This window comes from Oratosquilla oratoria, chromosome 16 (genome assembly GCF_046742065.1).
Source record: "Oratosquilla oratoria isolate Oo_2021 chromosome 16, ASM4674206v1, whole genome shotgun sequence".
NCBI classification, from domain to species: domain Eukaryota; kingdom Metazoa; phylum Arthropoda; class Malacostraca; order Stomatopoda; family Squillidae; genus Oratosquilla; species Oratosquilla oratoria.
The window spans coordinates 12,591,464-12,612,245 of NC_134792.1; the positions used below are offsets into that span (position 1 = coordinate 12,591,464).

At 48.0% G+C, this 20,782-nt stretch overlaps 1 protein-coding gene across 1 annotated transcript; it reads right to left on the reverse strand.

Moving 5' to 3' along the window:
• Positions 1-19,564: 19,564 nt before the first annotated feature.
• On the reverse strand, positions 19,565-20,413 carry LOC143033556 (uncharacterized). Its single transcript, XM_076199047.1, has one exon. It carries the CDS (start codon positions 20,411-20,413, stop codon positions 19,565-19,567), a length of 849 nt encoding a protein of 282 aa, XP_076055162.1.
• Between the last annotated feature and the right edge of the window lie 369 nt (positions 20,414-20,782).

Consider the following 20,782-nt stretch of genomic DNA (forward strand, 5'->3'; position numbering starts at 1 on the left):
GGCAAGCTCCCCACCTTCAAGGTCGTACCCTCAGCGGGGTACGATACAGCTTTTGAGGTGGTACGAGCTCTTGAGAAGGGCCCCCTCCACGGTAAGCCTGTATCCCTCCGGGCCCTTGGCGGCGGTAACTTGCTGCTGTTACCGAGCAGTTACCAACTCGTCGAGGAGCTGGAGGCAGTTACATCATTAAATGGAAAGCCTCTGACCCTGGAGAGACTCAATCCCGAGGATAAGCGGCACAGACTTGTGGTGCACAATTACCCGACCTCATACATGACTGAGGCCATTGAGGACCACCCTCAGGTGATTGGGGCCACGAGAATGCGCCGCTGGGATAAGACGCCCACCCGCCAGGTCTTGATCACCATAAAAGGCGAACCCTTCAATCGTATTGACCTGGGGATGTATGGCAGCTATGATGTACGAACGTACATCCCTGATCCTCTCCGTTGTTTTAAGTGTCAACGTTATGGTCATCACCAGGCGCGGTGCACTTCCAGGCTACCGAAATGTGGCGTTTGCAGCATGTCTCATGCTACCGAGACTTGTCTTAACAAGTTTAAGGCTGGCACTGAGACTGTGGCCAAGTGCCCCAATTGTAGCAAGAAGCACCACGCCTGGAATACTTCTTGCTCAGCTCGCAAAGCTCAGGCCATTGCCTGTAAGGAGAGGACAGAGAAGCGACAGGACTTCATACCTGCCCCCCCCCCCCAGGTACATTTGTATGGGGCAGCAGGAAGCACTCTCCCACTGCACCACAGACACCTACACCTAGTGCTCCTGATTTAAACAATCAAGAGCACTTCCCTGCACTCGACACAGACACACGCACACACACCCAAACTCAGCCAGCTCCCAAAAAGACCCCCACACCCAAACCTACGCCTAAGCCCACGCCTACCCCTAAGCCTACGCCTAAGCCCACGCCAACGCCTACCCCTAAGCCCACGCCCCCAGTACCAACCCCACGAGCACAGGAACGGCGGTCCCCTCCACCTCAGTATCCGTCTGATGTCATCCCCCTTAGGGAGGATGACATCGACTTGATTGTGGCCGGTGTCGTCTCTGCAGTTGCTACCACCCTCGGGGAGAGCGACCGAGACAAGATGCTAGTCATGGTGGATAGGGCCGTCAAGAACGTGCTCAAACTCCTGAAAGAGAAAAGGAACCCTAGGCGAAAGGAGAGGACTCCCTCCCCCTCCACCTCCTCATCTTCCGCCTCTTCCCCTGCCTCTTCCTCCTCCTCTTCCTCTTCCTCTGTCTCCTCCCCCTCCCCTTTCACTTCCCCCAAGCCCGCTACACCCACTTTCACCATTGGGAAGGCAACACCTACAACTTTAAAGACGAGGAAAGTGCCTTCTGCCAAGCCCCAACGTCATTTTGCGCTTAGGCTTGAAGACTCCTCTTCTGATGAGGAGGGAAATGTCCCCACTGTTTCAAAGACGCAACCCATCTTGTCCTCTGACCGGGGGAGGACAAGATGAGACAGTAATGGAACTAGATAGGGAAGAAAGTCGCCCTGTTCAATAATCACCTAAGGTTGCTACAGTGGAACATAAACGGGTTCCGCAGCAAAAGCTCGTATCTCCTTGCGCTTGCGCAAGAGCATGTTTACGATATCATACTTCTCCAGGAGACATTGGTGAGCGATGAGGTGCGATTTCCGGGATATCGCATCTTCTCCCTCGCTTACCCACTACTGGGGGGTGCATGATCCTAGTCAAATCATCCATCCCCTGCAGTGAGATCATGGACCCTGTATCATGTGGGGATGGTGTGGAAGTTCTTGCGGTTCGACTCCATCGAGCCCATGAAGTGTACACCATCTATAACATATACAGGGGCCAGAGAGCGGAACTGGACCTTGGAGAAGTGTGTGCTCTTGCTGCGGACAGGCTCCTCATCATAGGAGGGGACTTCAACGCCCATCATAATATTTTGATGTCGCCCCAAGGGCCCAATGTCGCTGGGCGTATTAGATGAATGCCCTGACATTGTGTTGTTGAATGATGGAAATCCGACGCACGTGCAAGGTGGACGACTTGATCTGACCTTGGCGACGGCCACTCTCCTCCCTAGGGTAACCTGGGAGGTGCATCCTATTGTCACTAGCGATCACTTCGGTGTCTCTGTGCACATACGGGATACACCACCCCTACCAGCTGTATTACCTGTTCCCAGGTGGAAGACAGCGTTGGCAAACTGGCCAGTGTTTGAGAGGTCTGTTGAAGAATGGACAGCATCCTACGTTCCACCACAGGACGTGGAAACGTTAGAAGCTGACTTTTCTGCAGCCGTTCAGGAGGCTGCCAACAGAGCCATCCCAAAGACTCGCCAGTCCCCCAGAGAACATAAGAACAGCTGGTATTATACCCCCGAGATGAGAGAGGCCAACCATAGGGTGAATATGCTTAGGCGTGTTTTCCGACGGCGCCGAACTCAGACCAATTTGGCCAACTTGCGCGCTGCAGTTCATGACGCTCACGTCATAGCTGCAGATGCCAGAAGATCTACAGCTATGACGTGAGCGTCATGAACTGCAGCGCGCAAGTTGGCCAAATTGGTCTGAGTTCGGCGCCGTCGGAAAACACGCCTAAGCATATTCACCCTATGGTTGGCCTCTCTCATCTCGGGGGTATAATACCAGCTGTTCTTATGTTCTCTGGGGGACTGGCGAGTCTTTGGGATGGCTCTGTTGGCAGCCTCCTGAACGGCTGCAGAAAAGTCAGCTTCTAACGTTTCCACGTCCTGTGGTGGAACGTAGGATGCTGTCCATTCTTCAACAGACCTCTCAAACACTGGCCAGTTTGCCAACGCTGTCTTCCACCTGGGAACAGGTAATACAGCTGGTAGGGGTGGTGTATCCCGTATGTGCACAGAGACACCGAAGTGATCGCTAGTGACAATAGGATGCACCTCCCAGGTTACCCTAGGGAGGAGAGTGGCCGTCGCCAAGGTCAGATCAAGTCGTCCACCTTGCACGTGCGTCGGATTTCCATCATTCAACAACACAATGTCAGGGCATTCATCTAATACGCCCAGCGACATTGGGCCCTTGGGGCGACATCAAAATATTATGATGGGCGTTGAAGTCCCCTCCTATGATGAGGAGCCTGTCCGCAGCAAGAGCACACACTTCTCCAAGGTCCAGTTCCGCTCTCTGGCCCCTGTATATGTTATAGATGGTGTACACTTCATGGGCTCGATGGAGTCGAACCGCAAGAACTTCCACACCATCCCCACATGATACAGGGTCCATGATCTCACTGCTGGGGATGGATGATTTGACTAGGATCATGCACCCCCCAGTAGTGGGTAAGCGAGGGAGAAGATGCGATATCCCGGAAATCGCACCTCATCGCTCACCAATGTCTCCTGGAGAAGTATGATATCGTAAACATGCTCTTGCGCAAGCGCAAGGAGATACGAGCTTTTGCTGCGGAACCCGTTTATGTTCCACTGTAGCAACCTTAGGTGATTATTGAACAGGGCGACTTTCTTCCCTGTCTAGTTCCATTACTGTCTCATCTTGTCCTCCCCGGTCAGAGGACAAGATGGGTTGCGTCTTTGAAACAGTGGGGACATTTCCCTCCTCATCAGAAGAGGAGTCTTCAAGCCTAAGCGCAAAATGACGTTGGGGCTTGGCAGAAGGCACTTTCCTCGTCTTTAAAGTTGTAGGTGTTGCCTTCCCAATGGTGAAAGTGGGTGTAGCGGGCTTGGGGGAAGTGGAAGGGGAGGAGGAGGAGGCAGAGGAAGAGGAAGAGGAGGAGGAAGAGGCAGGGGAAGAGGCGGAAGATGAGGAGGTGGAGGGGGAGGGAGTCCTCTCCTTTCGCCTAGGGTTCCTCTTCTCTTTCAGGAGTTTGAGCACGTTCTTGACGGCCCTATCCACCATGACTAGCATCTTGTCTGGGTCGCTCTCCCCGAGGGTGGTAGCGACTGCAGAGACGACACCGGTCACAATCAAGTCGATGTCATCCTCCCTAAGGGGGATGACATCAGACGGATACTGAGGTGGAGGGGGCCGCCGTTCCTGTGCTCGTGGGGTTGGTACTGGGGGCGTGGGCTTAGGGGTAGGCGTGGGCTTAGGCGTAGGCTTAGGGGTAGGCGTGGGCTTAGGCGTAGGTTTGGGTGTGGGGGTCTTTTTGGGAGCTGGCTGAGTTCGGGTGTGTGTGCGTGTGTCTGTGTCGAGTGCAGGGAAGTGCTCTTGATTGTTTAAATCAGGAGCACTAGGTGTAGGTGTCTGTGGTGCAGTGGGAGAGTGCTTCCTGCTGCCCCATACAAATGTACATGGGGGGGGGGGCAGGTATGAAGTCCTGTCGCTTCTCTGTCCTCTCCTTACAGGCAATGGCCTGAGCTTTACGAGCTGAGCAAGAAGTATTCCAGGCGTGGTGCTTCTTGCTACAATTGGGGCACTTGGCCACAGTCTCAGTGCCAGCCTTAAACTTGTTGAGACAAGTCTCGGTAGCATGAGACATGCTGCAAATGCCACATTTCGGTAGCCTGGAAGTGCACCGCGCCTGGTGATGACCATAACGTTGACACTTAAAACAACGGAGAGGATCAGGGATGTACGTTCGTACATCATAGCTGCCATACATCCCCAGGTCAATACGATTGAAGGGTTCGCCTTTTATGGTGATCAAGACCTGGCGGGTGGGCGTCTTATCCCAGCGGCGCATTCTCGTGGCCCCAATCACCTGAGGGTGGTCCTCAATGGCCTCAGTCATGTATGAGGTCGGGTAATTGTGCACCACAAGTCTGTGCCGCTTATCCTCGGGATTGAGTCTCTCCAGGGTCAGAGGCTTTCCATTTAATGATGTAACTGCCTCCAGCTCCTCGACGAGTTGGTAACTGCTCGGTAACAGCAGCAAGTTACCGCCGCCAAGGGCCCGGAGGGATACAGGCTTACCGTGGAGGGGGCCCTTCTCAAGAGCTCGTACCACCTCAAAAGCTGTATCGTACCCCGCTGAGGGTACGACCTTGAAGGTGGGGAGCTTGCCATCCTTGTTATGAAGAGGGGCCATCACCACGGCAGCCTCATCATCGGATGGAGGCTCTGATCCTGGAGCGCAGCGCCTACGTTTCACCACGCCAGTCACGGTATCATTAGCCGCCATGGCGGTACTGATGACGGGAATGAACAAAGGAACTGTGTTTATGTGCAGGACTAGCGAAAAAAAAAAGGCGGAAATCTAAGGGGCGCGGGCGTTTAGTAGCGTGTTGGTGCTGATTCGCTTTACGTGACCTGTCTACCTAGCAGCAAGCGATCGAATACGAGGCCCGAGTGCACTAGAGCGTGCGAGACCGGGCTTCCCCCTCAAAAGCAATTTTCACAGAACCACACGGGCTATGCTAATCGTGCAGGGAGAGTTATGTGGGGCATAATCCTGCCAGAGCGAGATTCCTCTAAGGGGGAATTTTCTCGGGTAGCAGTACTTTCGGTATGATAGGCGGCAGCACGACAATCAGAGCTAGTGACTAGGGTAATTCCGGCTGGTTTCGACGAGATCGATGTGGTGAACAAACGGAGCGGGAGTGTCCTCTTCATCCAGAATATCTTTTCTCTATGAGGAAATATAATAATAATAATTAACTATAGTGAAGTGAGAGTTGTGGGAGGAAGAAAAGGGGGGGAGGGGGATAGGTGAAGGTAAAGTTTAGAGAGTGAAGGAAGTAGAAGTGTGATAGTGTTGGACGGACCCACTTGCATGGTATTATTTGTAATGGTTATGGTCATCCTATATACTCTAAATCATTATTCCCTAGCTAGCTAATAATATCTATATATTTGAAGGAAGGACTCGTAATTTAGTTATTCATTGTTGGTGTTACGTAGCGTTTGAAGAATATTTAGTTTAATATGTTGTTATTAATTAGGATTAATTTATTTTATTACAAGTACTTCCTTCGTTATGCACATTTAGTAATAAATATTTACAGGGGGTGGGAGCAGGTGTGGCAGTGGTGTGGCTTTGTGCCTTGAGTATTGTTTGAATATTTAATTTGAGTTTATTTTGATTTATAGGTAAGTATTAGAGTGTCATACCTGCTTCCAGTTAATTTATATATATATGTATATATATATATATATATATATATATATATATATATATATATATATATATATATATTTTTTTTTTTTTTTTTTTTTTTTTTTTTTGTGTGGGGTGGGGGGTGGGGGAGGTTACGTATGTTAGTACTTGGCTAATGTGCCGTATGAATTATATAATTATTAAGATGTCTTAAATGTTACACACATATCCTGTGGATATGTGTGTTTTTGTGGGGGCAATGTGCCTTATATGTTGTTTTATTTTTATTCTATTTTATATTTATATACGTAAAATTCCTTTTTTTTTATTATTATTAGCTATTGGCTATTGGCTATTGGCCGCGTTTTTGGCAGGAGGGTTGTATTTTAGCCTAAAATGGTTTTAATTCTAGGCCAGTTTTTGTGATCTTGTGTTCGTTTTGATGATTGTGGAGGTGGTGGTATTATATTGTATATTAGTATGTTATTCCAAGCTTTACTACTCAGTCTTATGAGTCTTGAGTGTATTGTTTCTATGTTTGTTGTTTTATGAAGTTGTTCTTGTGTTTCTAGGTATGGTGGTTTATGTTTTAGTATTTTCCTTAATGTTTTGTTTTGTAAAGTTTGCATGTTTTTTATGTTTGTGGGAGCGCCTGTGACTGTGATTATTGGGGGTATTCCAGTTGTGGTCGTGCTTGTGTTTTGTAAAGTTTTATTTGTGTTTTTGTTTATAGTCCTCTGAAGCGTCTTAGTCTATTGAGTGTGTTTTTTGTGGTTTGTATTCTGTTTTTGATGTGGTGTTTTATATCCTGTGTGTTGATGGTGAGGCCTAGGATGTGTGCTTGTTTATTATATGGTATTATGTTGTTGTTTATTTTTATAGGTGCTGGTTGTCGTGTTGAGATGGCTAGTAGTTGGAATTTGTTTGTGTTTGTGGAAAGTTTCCATTGTTTTTCGTATGTGTTAATTTTGTTGATTTCGTGTTCTGTCTTTCTGGCAAGCATGTGTTTTCCTGTAGTGTTAGGGTATGTGATTATCTGTGTGACGTCGTCTGCGTATTGTATAGTGTAGCTTCCGTGTGAAGGTGGTGGTATGTCTGATGTGTATAAGTTGAACAGTGTTGGGGAGAGAACGCTCCCTTGGGGAACTCCGCTTTGGAGAGAGAAGGCTGGTCGTATGTAGTGGTTTATTTTTATTTTGGCTGTTCTGTTGTCTAGGAAGCTACACAGTATTTTTGTGATGGTGTCTGGAAGGTGTGTTTGAAGTATTTTGTAATTAAGGCCTTCGTGCCATACTTTGTCGAAGGCCTTGGAAATGTCGCGTGATATTATGTTACATGCATGTTTGTGTCTTTGTGCGTCTGCGATTGTTTCATATATAATGGCGAGTGCTGTGTGTGTTCCTTTGCCAGGTGTGAATCCGTGTTGGTTTGGGTTTAACATGTGTTCGTGCAAGTGTGCCATAAGTCTGTTTGTGATTAGTCTTTCGTATATTTTTCCAGGTGTTTCTAGTAGTGTATGGGTCGGTAGTTTTGTATTTGAGTGGTGTCTTTGTTTTGTTTTGGTATGAATATAATGATTGAGTTTTTGAATGTTTGTGAAAAGTATCCTAGGCTGAGTGTTTCGTTGTATATATCTGTGAGTAGTTGTATTGTTGTTTTTGGTATGTGTGCGAGTATTTGTTTCGTTATGCCTGATTGTCCTGGAGCTTTGTTTTTAGTGTGTTTGATTATGTTTTTAACGTCTTCTAGTTATATGGGTTGTCCGATGTAGTTGTCAGTGTCTAGTCTGTTTAAGTCTACGTTTATGTAAGGTTGTGTTTGTTGGTGGAGTTGTGTTATGTATGTGAGTATTTTTTTTTTCATGGTTTGTGTCAAATTGTGTGTTTTCTGCTGGTGTGATCTGAAAAATGTTTTGCCATACCTGTCTGAATGTGTTTTCTTTGTCTTTAGCGTCGTGTAGTTTGTCGTTGTTATGTGTTATGTATGGTGAGGTGTTAGTATTGGATCCTTGTAGTCTCTTTATTGTGTTCCAGAAGTCTTGTGTTTTTTTTTGGGTTGAATTTGATGTTTGATATTAATTTGTTCCATGTTTCTTCGTAGTTTCTTTTGTATTAGTCTAGTATTTGTGTTTGTAATTGTTTAATTGTTTGTGCTGTGTGTGGACTGTGGAGTCCAGTTGTTTTCTGTTATGTCTTTATTTTTTATGTTGTTTGCCTTCCATATTAATTGTTTTAGTGTTTTAGATGTTTTTGGGGTGGGTAGTTGTTTGTGGTGTGTTGTAGGTATACTCTGTGCGATTGCGTTGTGTAGTAGTTTGTACCAGTTTTCTATTTTGTCGTCTATGTATTTTGTGTCTTTTATTTGAGTGTTTGTGTTGGTTTGCGCTTCTGTGTTGTTGTATTCTTCTGTTGTTGTTTCTAATATTGTTTTAAATTTCTTCTAGTCTGCTTCTTTGTATAGTAGTCTAGGTGGTGTGGGGATAGTGTGAAGTGTAATGGTATGTGATCTGATGAAGTTATGTCGCCTGGGTGTATTCTGTATGTGAGGTGGTGGTGTCGGTTGGTGAATATTATGTCTGGGTTGCTTGTTCCGGTGTGTGTAATGCTTGTTGGGAAGTCTGGGCCGAGGAAGGTGAGGTGGTTCTGTGTTATTAATTGGTGTATGCTTTTTCCTACGTGATTGTTGTATGTGTGTTTTAGTGTTTTGTGTTTTGCATTAAAGTCTCCAATGATGTATGTTGGTTGTGGTTTTTGTGTGATTTTTAGTATGTCTTGTGTTGGTAGGTATGGTCTTCGTGGTGGGAGGTATGTTGTGGCTATGATTATGGGTCCTTTGTGTGTATTTCAATGGCTAACATGTCTTCATCAAAGTCGTCTAATAGTTTGTATTTTATGTTTTGTTTTATGGCTATGGCAATTCCTGCGTTGTCTTCGTTGTAAGTGTTTTGTGTGTGTGTGTTGTAATTGAATATTTTGACTGTGTGTTTACCTATATAGTTGAGTAATATGATGTCTGGTGTTTGTGTTAAGTAGTGGTTGCTTAGTTGGTTTCTTCTGTGGAATGTCCAGTGTTCTACGTTATGTTGTATTATGCGTATTGTGTTCATGTGTGTTTGATTTATTGGCTGTTGACTGTCCAGTGAGGTGTGTCTGTTGGTTTGTGTTTACGGATGTCGAAGTATCCTTGTTGTGTTTTCCTGTATTTTGTCTCTGTCAGTCTTTGTATAGGGGCTTTGGTTAAGTCAATTAGCTTTTGTGTTATTAAGGTGTCTACGGTTTCTTCAGGCATTTCTTTGGTGTATATGTATTTGATGTTCTTGCTTTGTAGGAGTGTGTGTACGTTTTGGTGGATTTCTTCGTCTGTCATATTTGTTGTGTTGGTTGTTATTATTTGTATTGTGTCTGTGGTGTGGTCTGTTTTCTTTGTCTTAGTGGGTTGTTCAGTTTCTGATGTATGTTCTGTGATGTGCGGTCTTTTATTCCTTTGTTCCTCTGTTTCCATTGCCTCTGGTTGTGATTGAGTGTGTGTTGTGTTGTTTATCATGTTCAGTATTTGTTGGGTGGGTACAATACGTTTTCCCTCAGCGCCACCTATATAATGAGGCGTGCGGGCATTCCCTGACAGTCACTGTACGTTCGTAGAGCAAGGACCCAACATGGCGCAGTGAGTTCTCAAGTACCTACGATTGCTCAAGATGCCCCCACCTCGCCGGCCACCACGCTCGACGCCTTGGACCATCACCGAACAGCAGCAGGCCAACATGACGGCCCTTGGCGCCCACAACAACACATTACCGACATCTCGGGTACCCCCCTCGGCTACTCCTGAGAAATGTGACCTGGAAATGACGCCGGCAGCCTTCAGGTCTTGGAGACGGTCAATGGAATGCTGGCTCCTTCTATGTAAATGGCCACAACAGGATGCGGTCCACCACATCAGGCTCCTCTGTACTCCATTACTGCAGCGCGCGATAGACGCCAGGTTCACCCTCGCCGAGTGGGACGCCCTAACACAACAGGAGTCGTTAGATGCCATAGGTAAGTTAGTGCTCCGCTCCTCGAACAAAGCGGTACAGTGGGCCGAGTTCTTTAATATTGCCCAGGGGCAGGACGAGTGCGTCAGTGACTATTTCATAAGGGGTGCTCAGAAAGCTAACGACTGTGCGTTTCAGTGTCCCCAGTGCAATTGCAACCTCTCAGAGTACCTGCTCCTGAAAAAGCTTACGGTAGGACTGCGTGACACGGTGCTGAAACAGCAGGTGTACCAAGTGTGCGATTCTACAGACAGCGTTGACGCCCTTAGGGCCATGTGTTCCGCGTACGAGGCGGCTCGCCGACACGCCATGGACGAGAGCCCATGGCGGGAAGCCGGTCGTGCGGCTGGCACCGCACAGGTCATCGAAAACGAGAACTGCCCGCCTGACGTTGCGGCCACCACGGATGGCAAGGCGCAGCCCTCGCGTACCTGCTGGAACTGCGGTACCACACACGCCCTGGACAAGGCTTCTTGCCCGGCCAGGGAAGCTTACTGCATCGGATGCAAGAAACGGGGCCACTTCAAGAGGTGCTGCAGGAGCTCGAAGCGCCCCAACAACGCCACGCCTGCCAACGTCATCTCAGGCTCCGTGACAATAGCAGGCACACAGGTAACCCGCCAACCCACCGTGGAGGTAACAGTTACGCATGGAGGGGGAGCCAGGCACCGCACCGCGGCCATCGCAGACACCGGCGCCCAGGTGTGCGTCGCCGGGGAGGCTCTGCTGTCCAGGCTCCGCATTAGACCCGCGCAGCTGCGGGGGAAGGCGGCCTTGCGGGACGTGGCAGACCTGCCACTACAATGCCTCGGATCGTGCCGGTGCACCATATCCTTAGGCGGCCTTGCAGCAGAGCAAGACGTATAGATCATACCCTCTGCCAAGTCGCTGTTCCTGTCGCTCAGCGCGTGCCAGAAGCTGGGATTAGTGCCCGCCAGCTAACCCCACCACTCCCGGCCGGCGGTGCGGACGCTGACGGCAGAAAGTACAGCTCCTGAGTTCGGTCAGCCACCTATGAGACCTGAGACAATGCCATTCCCGCCACATGAGGAGCAGACGAAACGGCTGGAGGAGTGGCTGCTACAACACTTCTCGGCCACGACCTTCAATACCACCACATCCACCTGGCATCCAACGCCATCCCCCACGCCTGCCACAGACCGGCGTCGGTGCCGAGGCACTGGGAGGACGAGGTGAAGGCCCAGCTAGATGAAGACATCAAGCGGGGCGTCATCGAGCCCGTCCCGGCAGGGGAGCCCACGGAGTGGTGCGCCCGCATGGTGGTGGTACCCAAGAAGTCTGGCCAACCTCGGCGCACTGTGGACTATCAGCGCCTCAACGCCGCGTGCCGAAGGGAGACGCACCACACCCCCGCTCCCTTTGACATGGTCTCTGGAGTCCCCAAGCACTCCTTCAAGACAGTAGCAGACGCCTATTGGGGGTACCACCAGGTTGAACTGGACAAGGAAAGCCGCCGTCTCACCACCTTCATCACCCCATGGGGAAGGTTCAGGTACTGCCGTACTCCCATGGGCCACTGCTCCGCCGGCGACGCGTACACCAAGCGTTTTGACGATGCCATTCAGGGCATTACGAGAAAATACAAGTGTGTCGACGACACCCTCCTCTACGACAGCAGCATCGAGGAGGCTTTCTGGCACACTTACGAGTTCCTGTCGACATGTGCAGCCAAGGGGATTACGCTGAAGCCGGAGAAATTTCAGTTCGCTCGGAGGGAAGTCGATTTCGTGGGCTTCCGTCTGAGCTGGGACGAATATAAACCCACGGATGAACGCCTTGCGGCCATCAAGAACTTCAGCATGCCGGACAAGCCCTCCATCTCGGACATCAGGTCGTGTACGGGTTCGTGAACCAGCTCGCCCCCTTCCTCACCACGGCCCCAATCATGAACGACTTTAGGGAGCTCCTGAAAAAACCATGCGGCAGATCGGTATATTGGGACGAGCAACTGCAAGAAAAGTTTCGTCGAGCCCAGGACACCATATGCCAGCTGGCCAAGGACGGCCTGGCGTACTACGACAAGACACGCCCGACAGTAGCCATCACGGACTGGAGCAGGGAAGGTATCGGATTCGTCATCCTGCAGCAATACTGCCAGTGCTCATCCGCTGTTGCCCCCTTCTGCTGCAAGGAGGGCTGGCGCCTGGCCCTGTGCGGCAGCCGCCACCTCACTGCTGCTGAGGCTGGCTACGCCGCAGTAGAGGGAGAAGCTTTAGCCGTGGCGTGGTGCCTCCAGAAAGCCAGGCTGTTCTTGCTGGGATGCCCGAATCTCACAATTGTCACCGACCACCGCCCCCTCACCAAGCTCTTGGGGGACAGAGCTCTGTCAGAGGTGGTCAACCCGCGACTCTTCCGGCTAAAGGAGCGAACGTTGCAGTACCGCTTCCAGGTCAAATACCTGCCCGGGAAGAGAAACGCCGCGGCGGACTTTCTATCCAGGTACCCAGCCCTCAGAAGCCCCCATCGGACGTTGATGCGGACCTGGACGAGGACCTCGCCGAAGCAATCGCAGCTGCGGTGATTGCCACAGCAGGATACGAGGGTCACATCCTGGATGAGTCAGCGGTGAGAAAGCTCGCCGCCAACGACCCCGTGTATCAACTACTGCTGGCCAAAGTGCTAGCCGCGGACTGGCACCAACACAAATCATAAGAGGTGACCTGCCTGCGCCCATTCTATGGCGTAAGAGACAGGCTGGCAGTTATCCAGGACCTGGTGACGTACACATTCGAACAGGGGTGTGTACGCCTCGTGATCCCAGAGTCCCTCCGTCCACAGGTGGCTGCGAACTTACACGCCGGGCACCAGGGGCTCGACTCGATGCTGCGGAGGGCAAGGCAATGCGTATACTGGCCCGGAATGGAGGGAGACCTGCAGCACTACAGGGCATCCTGCACGTCATGCGAAACACACGCCCCCTCGCAGCCCGCGGAGACACTCGTCATCACACCGCCCCCAGAATACCCGTTCCAGTCTACAGTGGCAGACATGTTCCAGCACGAGGGAAACACTTACATGGCGTACGCCGACAGGCTCACTGGTTGGCTGGAGCTTACCCACTTCCCCTCCGGTGCCACATCGCAAAGAATCAAGACCCAATTGAGGCGTTACTTCACGCGATGGGGTGCCCCGGAACAACTGTCCACCGACGGAGGCACGAACCTGGCGAGCGAGGAAATGGCTGAATTCCTTAGGGACTGGGGCGTCACAGCACGCCTATCGTCAGCACAGTCGAACGGGCGAGCAGAGGCGGCAGTAAAATCAGCCAAGATAATTATCAAAGCCAACACGGGCGGCGGTGGGACATTGGACACCGATAAAGCCTCCCTCGCTTTGCTCCAGTACCTCAACACTCCACTGCGAACAATAAACAAGTCTCCCGCCCAACTCGCTGCCGGCAGACAGCTGCGCGACGGGGTGCCCACGGCCCGTTGGCACCTTAGGGTGGTTAGGCACTGGGGCGGAACGCTTCGCCAGAGAGAGGTGCAGATGGGGGAGGCTGGTAACACCCTGATGGCCAATAGCACACCCAGATATCTTCAACCCCTGGCCCCCGGTGCCCGCGTGAGGGTTCAGAACCAGGCATCCGATGTGTGGGATCGCACGGGCCTGGTAGTGGAGGCGCTCCCTCACAGGGTGGCTAAATGACTATATCTAATGTAGTGTACGCCCATTGTAATGTATAACGGGCACTGTCCCGTTGCACTCACAGTTGTGACGAACTGTATTCTATTTTGTTTCTTTGTATGCCTGGCCACTTTCGTTTCCTTGTGCCTTGTGGCCTACTGTACGTGACATTCGTCAGCTCAATGTGTTCTTGTTAGCACACATCATCTTGGAGGGGGGATGTTGGGTGGGTACAATACGTTTTCCCTCAGCGCCACCTATATAAGGAGGCGTGCGGGCATTCCCTGACAGTCACTGTACGTTCGTAGAGCAAGGACCCAACAGTATTGCTGTGGGTTTTATGACTGAAGGAGGGATTATGATTGTGGGGAGTCCGCTTGCTTTGTAGTAATCGTCTATTGTCTGTTGATATGTCCCTGGAATTGCAGCTTCTGTTATGTTGGCATGTATGATTGCTGTGCTAATAACTGTTAGGTGCTTGAGGGTTATGGGGTTGGGTGTCGGTGTCGGTGAAGACTGAGCAGTATTGCCTGAAGCTATGTTTGCATATGAGGTGTTGGAGTATGTGTGTGTGTTTTGTTCTTTGCATTCTTGAATCTTCTTCTTGATCAGATCCTTCCTTATTTGGCATCTGGCTGCGTATGTTGGGTGATTTAGGCCACAGGCGATGCATTTATTCAGTGCGTTGTGGCAATTGTTTATACGGTGGTCTCTAGAGCAGCAGCTTGAGCAGATGGTGTATGTGTTTGGTTGTGTACAATGTTTGAGTGTGTGGTCATATGCATAGCAGCGTGTGCACTGTGGTAGGTGTATGTATGTCTCTTGGCTAAGTGTGTGTGGGGGGAATGACTGGCTAAATATTAAGATTCCTTTTTCCAGATATTTTGTCACCATGGTTGTCGTTTCTAATTTGGCCTTAATGATTGTCTTGGTGTTTGGCATTTTGATGATACTGTTTATCTTAATAAAGGTGTTCAGTCGCTCCATTTCATTCTTGATGGTTTCTGTGTCTTCGTTGTAGATGTGGTCATCAACTTGTCTTATCACCAGAGTCCTCTTGGCATTCAGTTCCGGGGGGTCTATGATGTCCAGGCCTTCTTTGCTAAATGCTGTTTTGGTGGTACGCTTGGTCAGTTCTTCAATTGTTTTGTCGTCAGCTATGGCTGTGTGTTGAGTGCCATTGGTGTACAGTTTCTGGATAGCTATTTCCAATTTGGATAATAGCTTCCAGTCTGTGGAGCGTTTTGATTGGCCGGCCGTGGGCCGGTTTTCCCTTGTTAATGCGGCCCATTGCGCCGAAGCGCATTGGGCTTGTGAGTGTGTGTGTGCTCCTGTTAGTGTGTGTATGACAGTTGTGTAAAGTGAGAAAAAAGGAAGAAGAAATTGGTTTTGGGGAGGGGGGAGGGTCGCAGGGGTTCGGTCTATACTCGCGTGTCTATTGGCCTACGGTGGTTAAGGGGAAGCGACAGCGTCGGCTGGTGCCTGAGAGTGTCCACTCGCAGCAGATGGAACGGCTCGGTCGCCGGATCTCGAACCTATGCCGGTTCCGCTAGAGTGCAGGAGACCGGGAGGGGCGTTGCCTTCCCCACCAGTCGACTGAGCAAGTTTTAAGACCACACGGGCTATGCTCAGTCGAAAGGGGGGTTATAAGTGCATATGCCGTCAGAGCGAGAGGCGAAGGAAATGCCTTAGCTCGGGTAACGGCGTCTGAAATAATGTTCGCTGAAGAAGCGTTGTAGCGGAGCAAGCGTTCGTACGTCCGTACACGATGGTGTCTTCTGCTCGAATCTAAGCCTCTATGAGGAATAGAATAGAATAGAATTTTATCTACAGTAAAGGGGGATGGGAAGGGGGGTGAGAGGAGAAGATAAAGTGTAGAAAATGAAGGAATTGAGTCTTGAAAGTGTGGGGCGGACCCTCTTGCATAGTTAATTGTTTGTCTTTACGGTCTGTCATCCTAACTCTAATCTAAATTAAGTTCCCTAGCTAGCTAAACAAGAACAAAGGTAGGCTACATAAGAATAAACATCACAATAAAGAAAAAATGTGTGAAGGAAGTTTGCGTTCTATTTTCCTTAATAGGATTATTATTTAATTTGAGAGTTGTTATTGATAACAAAGATTGTTGCAAACTTCCTTTACATGCATATTATCATATTTAACTATTGGTGGGGAACATTTGTGATTTTATTTTTGGCTTAGTGCCTTGAAGTTTGATTATTTGTTGATTAGTATTGTGAAATTGTATCATACATGTTCCCTTTTTATTAAATGTATATATACTCATATATACTTATATATATAGATACGTACATATACATATATATATATACATATACACATATACATATATATATATATATATATATATGTATATATATGTACATATATATATATATATATGTACATATATATATATATATATATATATATACAAACATATATATATATATATATATATATATATATATATATATATATATATTCTTAAGGGGGGGAGGGATACGTTACGTACGTTTGGAGATGGCTAATGTGCCATGTGACTTCTAGTACTTATTAAGTTTTACACACGTATCCTTGTGGATACGTGTGTTTATGTGTGGCTAATGTGCCAATTATTATTGTTAATATCGTTAATGCTTACGTAAGTATCCTACCATTTTTTTTTTTTTTTTTTCACATTTAGCTAGGCGGAAAGGGTGGGGGGATTAGCCCAGGATGGTTTTTAGACGTGGCCACCATTTGTGGTCTTGTGTTCTTTTGGTGCTTGTTGGGGGCTGTGGTAGTGTGTTATTTTCTAGTACTGTGTTCCAGGCTTTACTGCTCAGTCTTATTAGTCTTTCGTGTATTGTTTCTAGTTTTGTTGTTTTGTGAAGTTGTTGTGTGGTTTCTAGGTAAGGGGGTTTGTGTTTTAGTATTTTTCGTATTGTTTTGTTCTGTAGTTTTTGCATTTTTTTATGTATGTGGGTGTGCTTGTAACTGTAATTATAGGTGGGTATTCAAGTTGTGGTCGTGCTAGTGTCTTGTATAGTTGTATTTGTGTTTTTGTCTTGAATCCTCGGAAACGTCTTAGTCTGTTTAGTGTGGTTTCTGTTGTTCGTATTCTGTTTTTGATGTGTTTTTGTGTTCCTTGTGATGTGAGGATGAGACCTAGGATGTGTGCTTGTTTGTTGTATGGTATTACGGTGTTGTTAATCTTGATTGGTGGTGGTTGTCGTGTTGAGATGGCCAGGAGTTGGAATTTGTTTGTGTTAGTAGAGATTTTCCACTGTTTTTCGTATGTGTTTATTTTGTGAATTTCATGTTGTTTTCCTGGCAAGCATTTGTTTTGCTGTGGTGTTTGGGTAGGTGATGATTTGTGTGACATCGTCTGCATATTGTATAGTGTAGCTTCCATGTGATGGTGGAGGGGTGTCAGCCGTGTATAAGTTAAATAATGTTGGAGAAATGACGCTTCCTTGTGGTACTCCACTATGGAGTTGGAAAGCTGGTCCGATGTGTTGATTTATTTTAATTTTCGCTGTTCTGTTGTCGAGGAAGCTACATAGTGTTCTTGTAATGGTGTCAGGTAGTTGTGTTTGTAATATTTTGTATTTAAGACCTTCGTGCCAAACTTTGTCGAAGGCCTTAGAGATGTCTCGTGAAATAATTATGCATGCTTGTTTGTGTCAAGATCTAAGAATATAAGGTCTAACCACTTCCGACCGAATTTCGAGGGAGTTGGCGCAGCGGGCCCGTGAACGTCACCTGGCTGTTCAAAGTGGGGTTAGCGGGTCCTATAGCTGTCAGTTGAAGCTGGTCCGTCGTTCGAAAATGACGTCGCCTTCGCTCGCACTGCTCCACGCAATTAGTTATATTCTGACAAATATTATATAAATATATATAAAATATTATAGTTCCTGTCTATATATATGAATATATAATATATATGATATATAATATATATATATATATATATATATATATATAATATATAAAATATTATAGTTCCTGTCTTCCTTGGCGTTTCACAGTTTTCTTCAGTGTATCACAAAGAGAAAATGGACTCAGCCAAATGACGTCAGAAGCTGCGCAGAAGAATGTAAACGGTCTGACCTGTATATTTAGACCTTGGTTTGTGTCTTTGTGTGTCTGCTATTGTTTCGTATAAGGTGGCGAGTGCGGTGTGTATTCCCTTGCCAGGAGTGAATCCGTGTTGGTGTGGGTTTAGCATGTCGTGGTCGTGTAGGTGTGCCATTAGTCTATTTGTAATGATTCTTTCGTATATTTTTCCTGGTGTTTCGAGTAATGAAATGGGTCTGTAGTTTTGTATTTGTGTTGTGTTTTTGTTTTGTTTTGGTATGAATGTGATTATTGAGTTTTTGAATTTTTGTGGAAAGTATCCTAGGCTCAGTGTTTCGTTGAATATGTCTGTGAGCAATTGTTTGGTTATTTTTGGTGTGTGCGAGTATTTGTTTAGTGATTCCAGATTCTCCAGGTGTTTTGTTTTTTGTGTGTTTTATAATGTTTGTGACGTCTTCGAGTTGTATGGGTTGGGTAATGTAGTTGTCGGTGTTTAGTCTGTTTAGGTCTATCTTTGTGTATGGTTGTGTTTGATGGAGGTGTTGTGTTAAGTGGGTGAGTATTTTTGTTTCGTGATTCGTGTCAAAGTGCGTGTTTTCTTCTGGTGTGTTTTGGAATATGTTTTGTCATACCTGTCTGAATGCAGTTTCTTTGTTTTTGTCGTCGTGTATTTTGTCGTTGTTGTGTATTATGTATGGTGTGTTGGGGTGTTGGATCCTAAGAGTTGTTTTATTTTGTTCCAGAATTCTTGTGGTTTTTTGGGATTGAATTTAATGTTTGATATTATGTTGTTCCATGTGTCTTCGTAATTTTGTTTGCTTTCTTCGAGTATTAATGTTTGTATTTGTCTGATTGTCCTTGTGTGTGGTGTCCAGTTGTTTTCGAGTGTGACTTTGTTTTTTATGTAGTTTGCCTGCCATATTAGTTGTTTCAGTGTTTTGGATGTTTTGGGTGTGGGAATTTGTTTTTGTGTAATTGCGTCGTTTATGAGTTTGTACCATATGTTTAGTTTGATGTCTATGTAATTTGTGTTTTTTGTTTGGGTATTTGTGTTTTGTTTTTCTGTGGATATGTATTCGTTTGTTGTTGTTTCTAGTATTGTTTTGAACTTTTTCCAGTCTGCTTGTTTGTATGCTAGTTTGGGTTGTGTGGGGATAGTGATGGCTGTGGTGGAAAGTGTGAGGTTGAGAGGTATGTGATCTGATGATGTTATGTCTCCGGGGTGTATTCTGTATGTAAGGTGGTGGTGTCTGTTGGTGAAAATCATGTCCGGGTTGCTTGTACCTAAGGGTGTTATGGTTGTGGGGAAGTCTGGTCCGAGGAAGGTGAGGTGGTTTTGTGTTATGAGGTGATGTATACTTCTTCCTATTTGATTGTTGTATGTGTGGTTAAGTGTTTGGTGTTTTGCGTTGAAGTCTCCTATAATGTATGTTGGTTGTGGTTTTTGTGTAATTTTTTATGTCTTGTTTTGGTATGTGTTGGGTCCTTGCTCTAAGGACGTACAGCGTCTGCCCAGGTAATGCCCGCGAGCCTACTTATATACGTGGTGCTGAGGGAAAACGTGTTGTACCTACCCAACATCCCCCCTCCAAGATAATGTGTGCTTAACAAGAACACATTGAGCTGACGAATATTACGTACAGCAGGCCACAAGGCACTAGTAAACGAAAGTGGTCAGGTATACAAAGAAACAAAATAGAATACAGTTCCAGTCACAAACTGTGAGTGTAACGGGACAGTGCCCGTTATACATTACAATGGGCATACATTACATTAGAAAAACGTTACATTAGATATAGTCATTTAGCCACCCTGGGCGCTTCGTTTGTCTTCTCAGGCGTTGCTGGGGTGGGGGAGGAGTTGATGGGGGCTCGGTTGTTAAGGTCACCTCGTTCCGTGCCTCTGGTAGTGCTCGTGCGGAAGTAGGCCTAAGGTGTTTCCTGTTCCTGAGGATAATGCGGCCACTCCCGTCGAGCCTGATGGTGTATTGCCTGTGAGGGAGCGCCTCCACTACCAGGCCCGTGCGATCCCACACATCGGATGCCTGGTTCTGAACCCTCACGCGGGCACCGGGGGCCAGGGGTTGAAGATGTCTGGGTGTGCTATTGGCCATCAGGGTGTTACCAGCCTCCCCCATCTGCACCTCTCTCTGGCGAAGCGTTCCGCCCCAGTGCCTAACCACCCTAAGGTGCCAACGGGCCGTGGGCACCCCGTCGCGCAGCTGTCTGCCGGCAGCGAGTTGGGCGGGAGACTTGTTTATTGTTCGCAGTGGAGTGTTGAGGTACTGGAGCAAAGCGAGGGAGGCTTTATCGGTGTCCAATGTCCCACCGCCGCCCGTGTTGGCTTTGATAATTATCTTGGCTGATTTTACTGCCGCCTCTGCTCGCCCGTTCGACTGTGCTGACGATAGGCGTGCTGTGACGCCCCAGTCCCTAAGGAATTCAGCCATTTCCTCGCTCGCCAGGTTCGTACCTCCGTCGGTGGACAGTTGTTCCGGGGCACCCCATCGCGTGAAGTAACGCCTCAATTGGGTTTTGATTCTTTGCGATGTGGCACCGGAGGGGAAGTGGGTAAGCTCCAGCCAACCAGTGAGTCTATCGGCGTACGCCATGTAAGTGTTTCCCTCGTGCTGGAACATGTCTGCCACTGTAGACTGGAACGGTTATTCCGGAGGCGGTGTGATGACGAGTGTCTCCGTGGGCTGCGAGGGGGCGTGTGTTTCGCATGACGTGCAGGATGCCCTGTAGTGCTGCAGGTCTCCCTCCATTACGGGCCAGTATACGCATTGCCTTGCCCTCCGCAGCATCGAGTCGAGCCCCTGGTGCCCGGCGTGTAAGTTCGCAGCCACCTGTGGGCGGAGGGGCTCTGGGATCACGAGGCGTACACACCCTGTTCGAATGTGTACGTCACCAGGTCCTGGATAACTGCCAGCCTGTCTCTTACGCCATAGAACGGGCACAGGCAGGTCACCTCTTGTGATTTGTGTTGGTGCCAGTCCGCGGCTAGC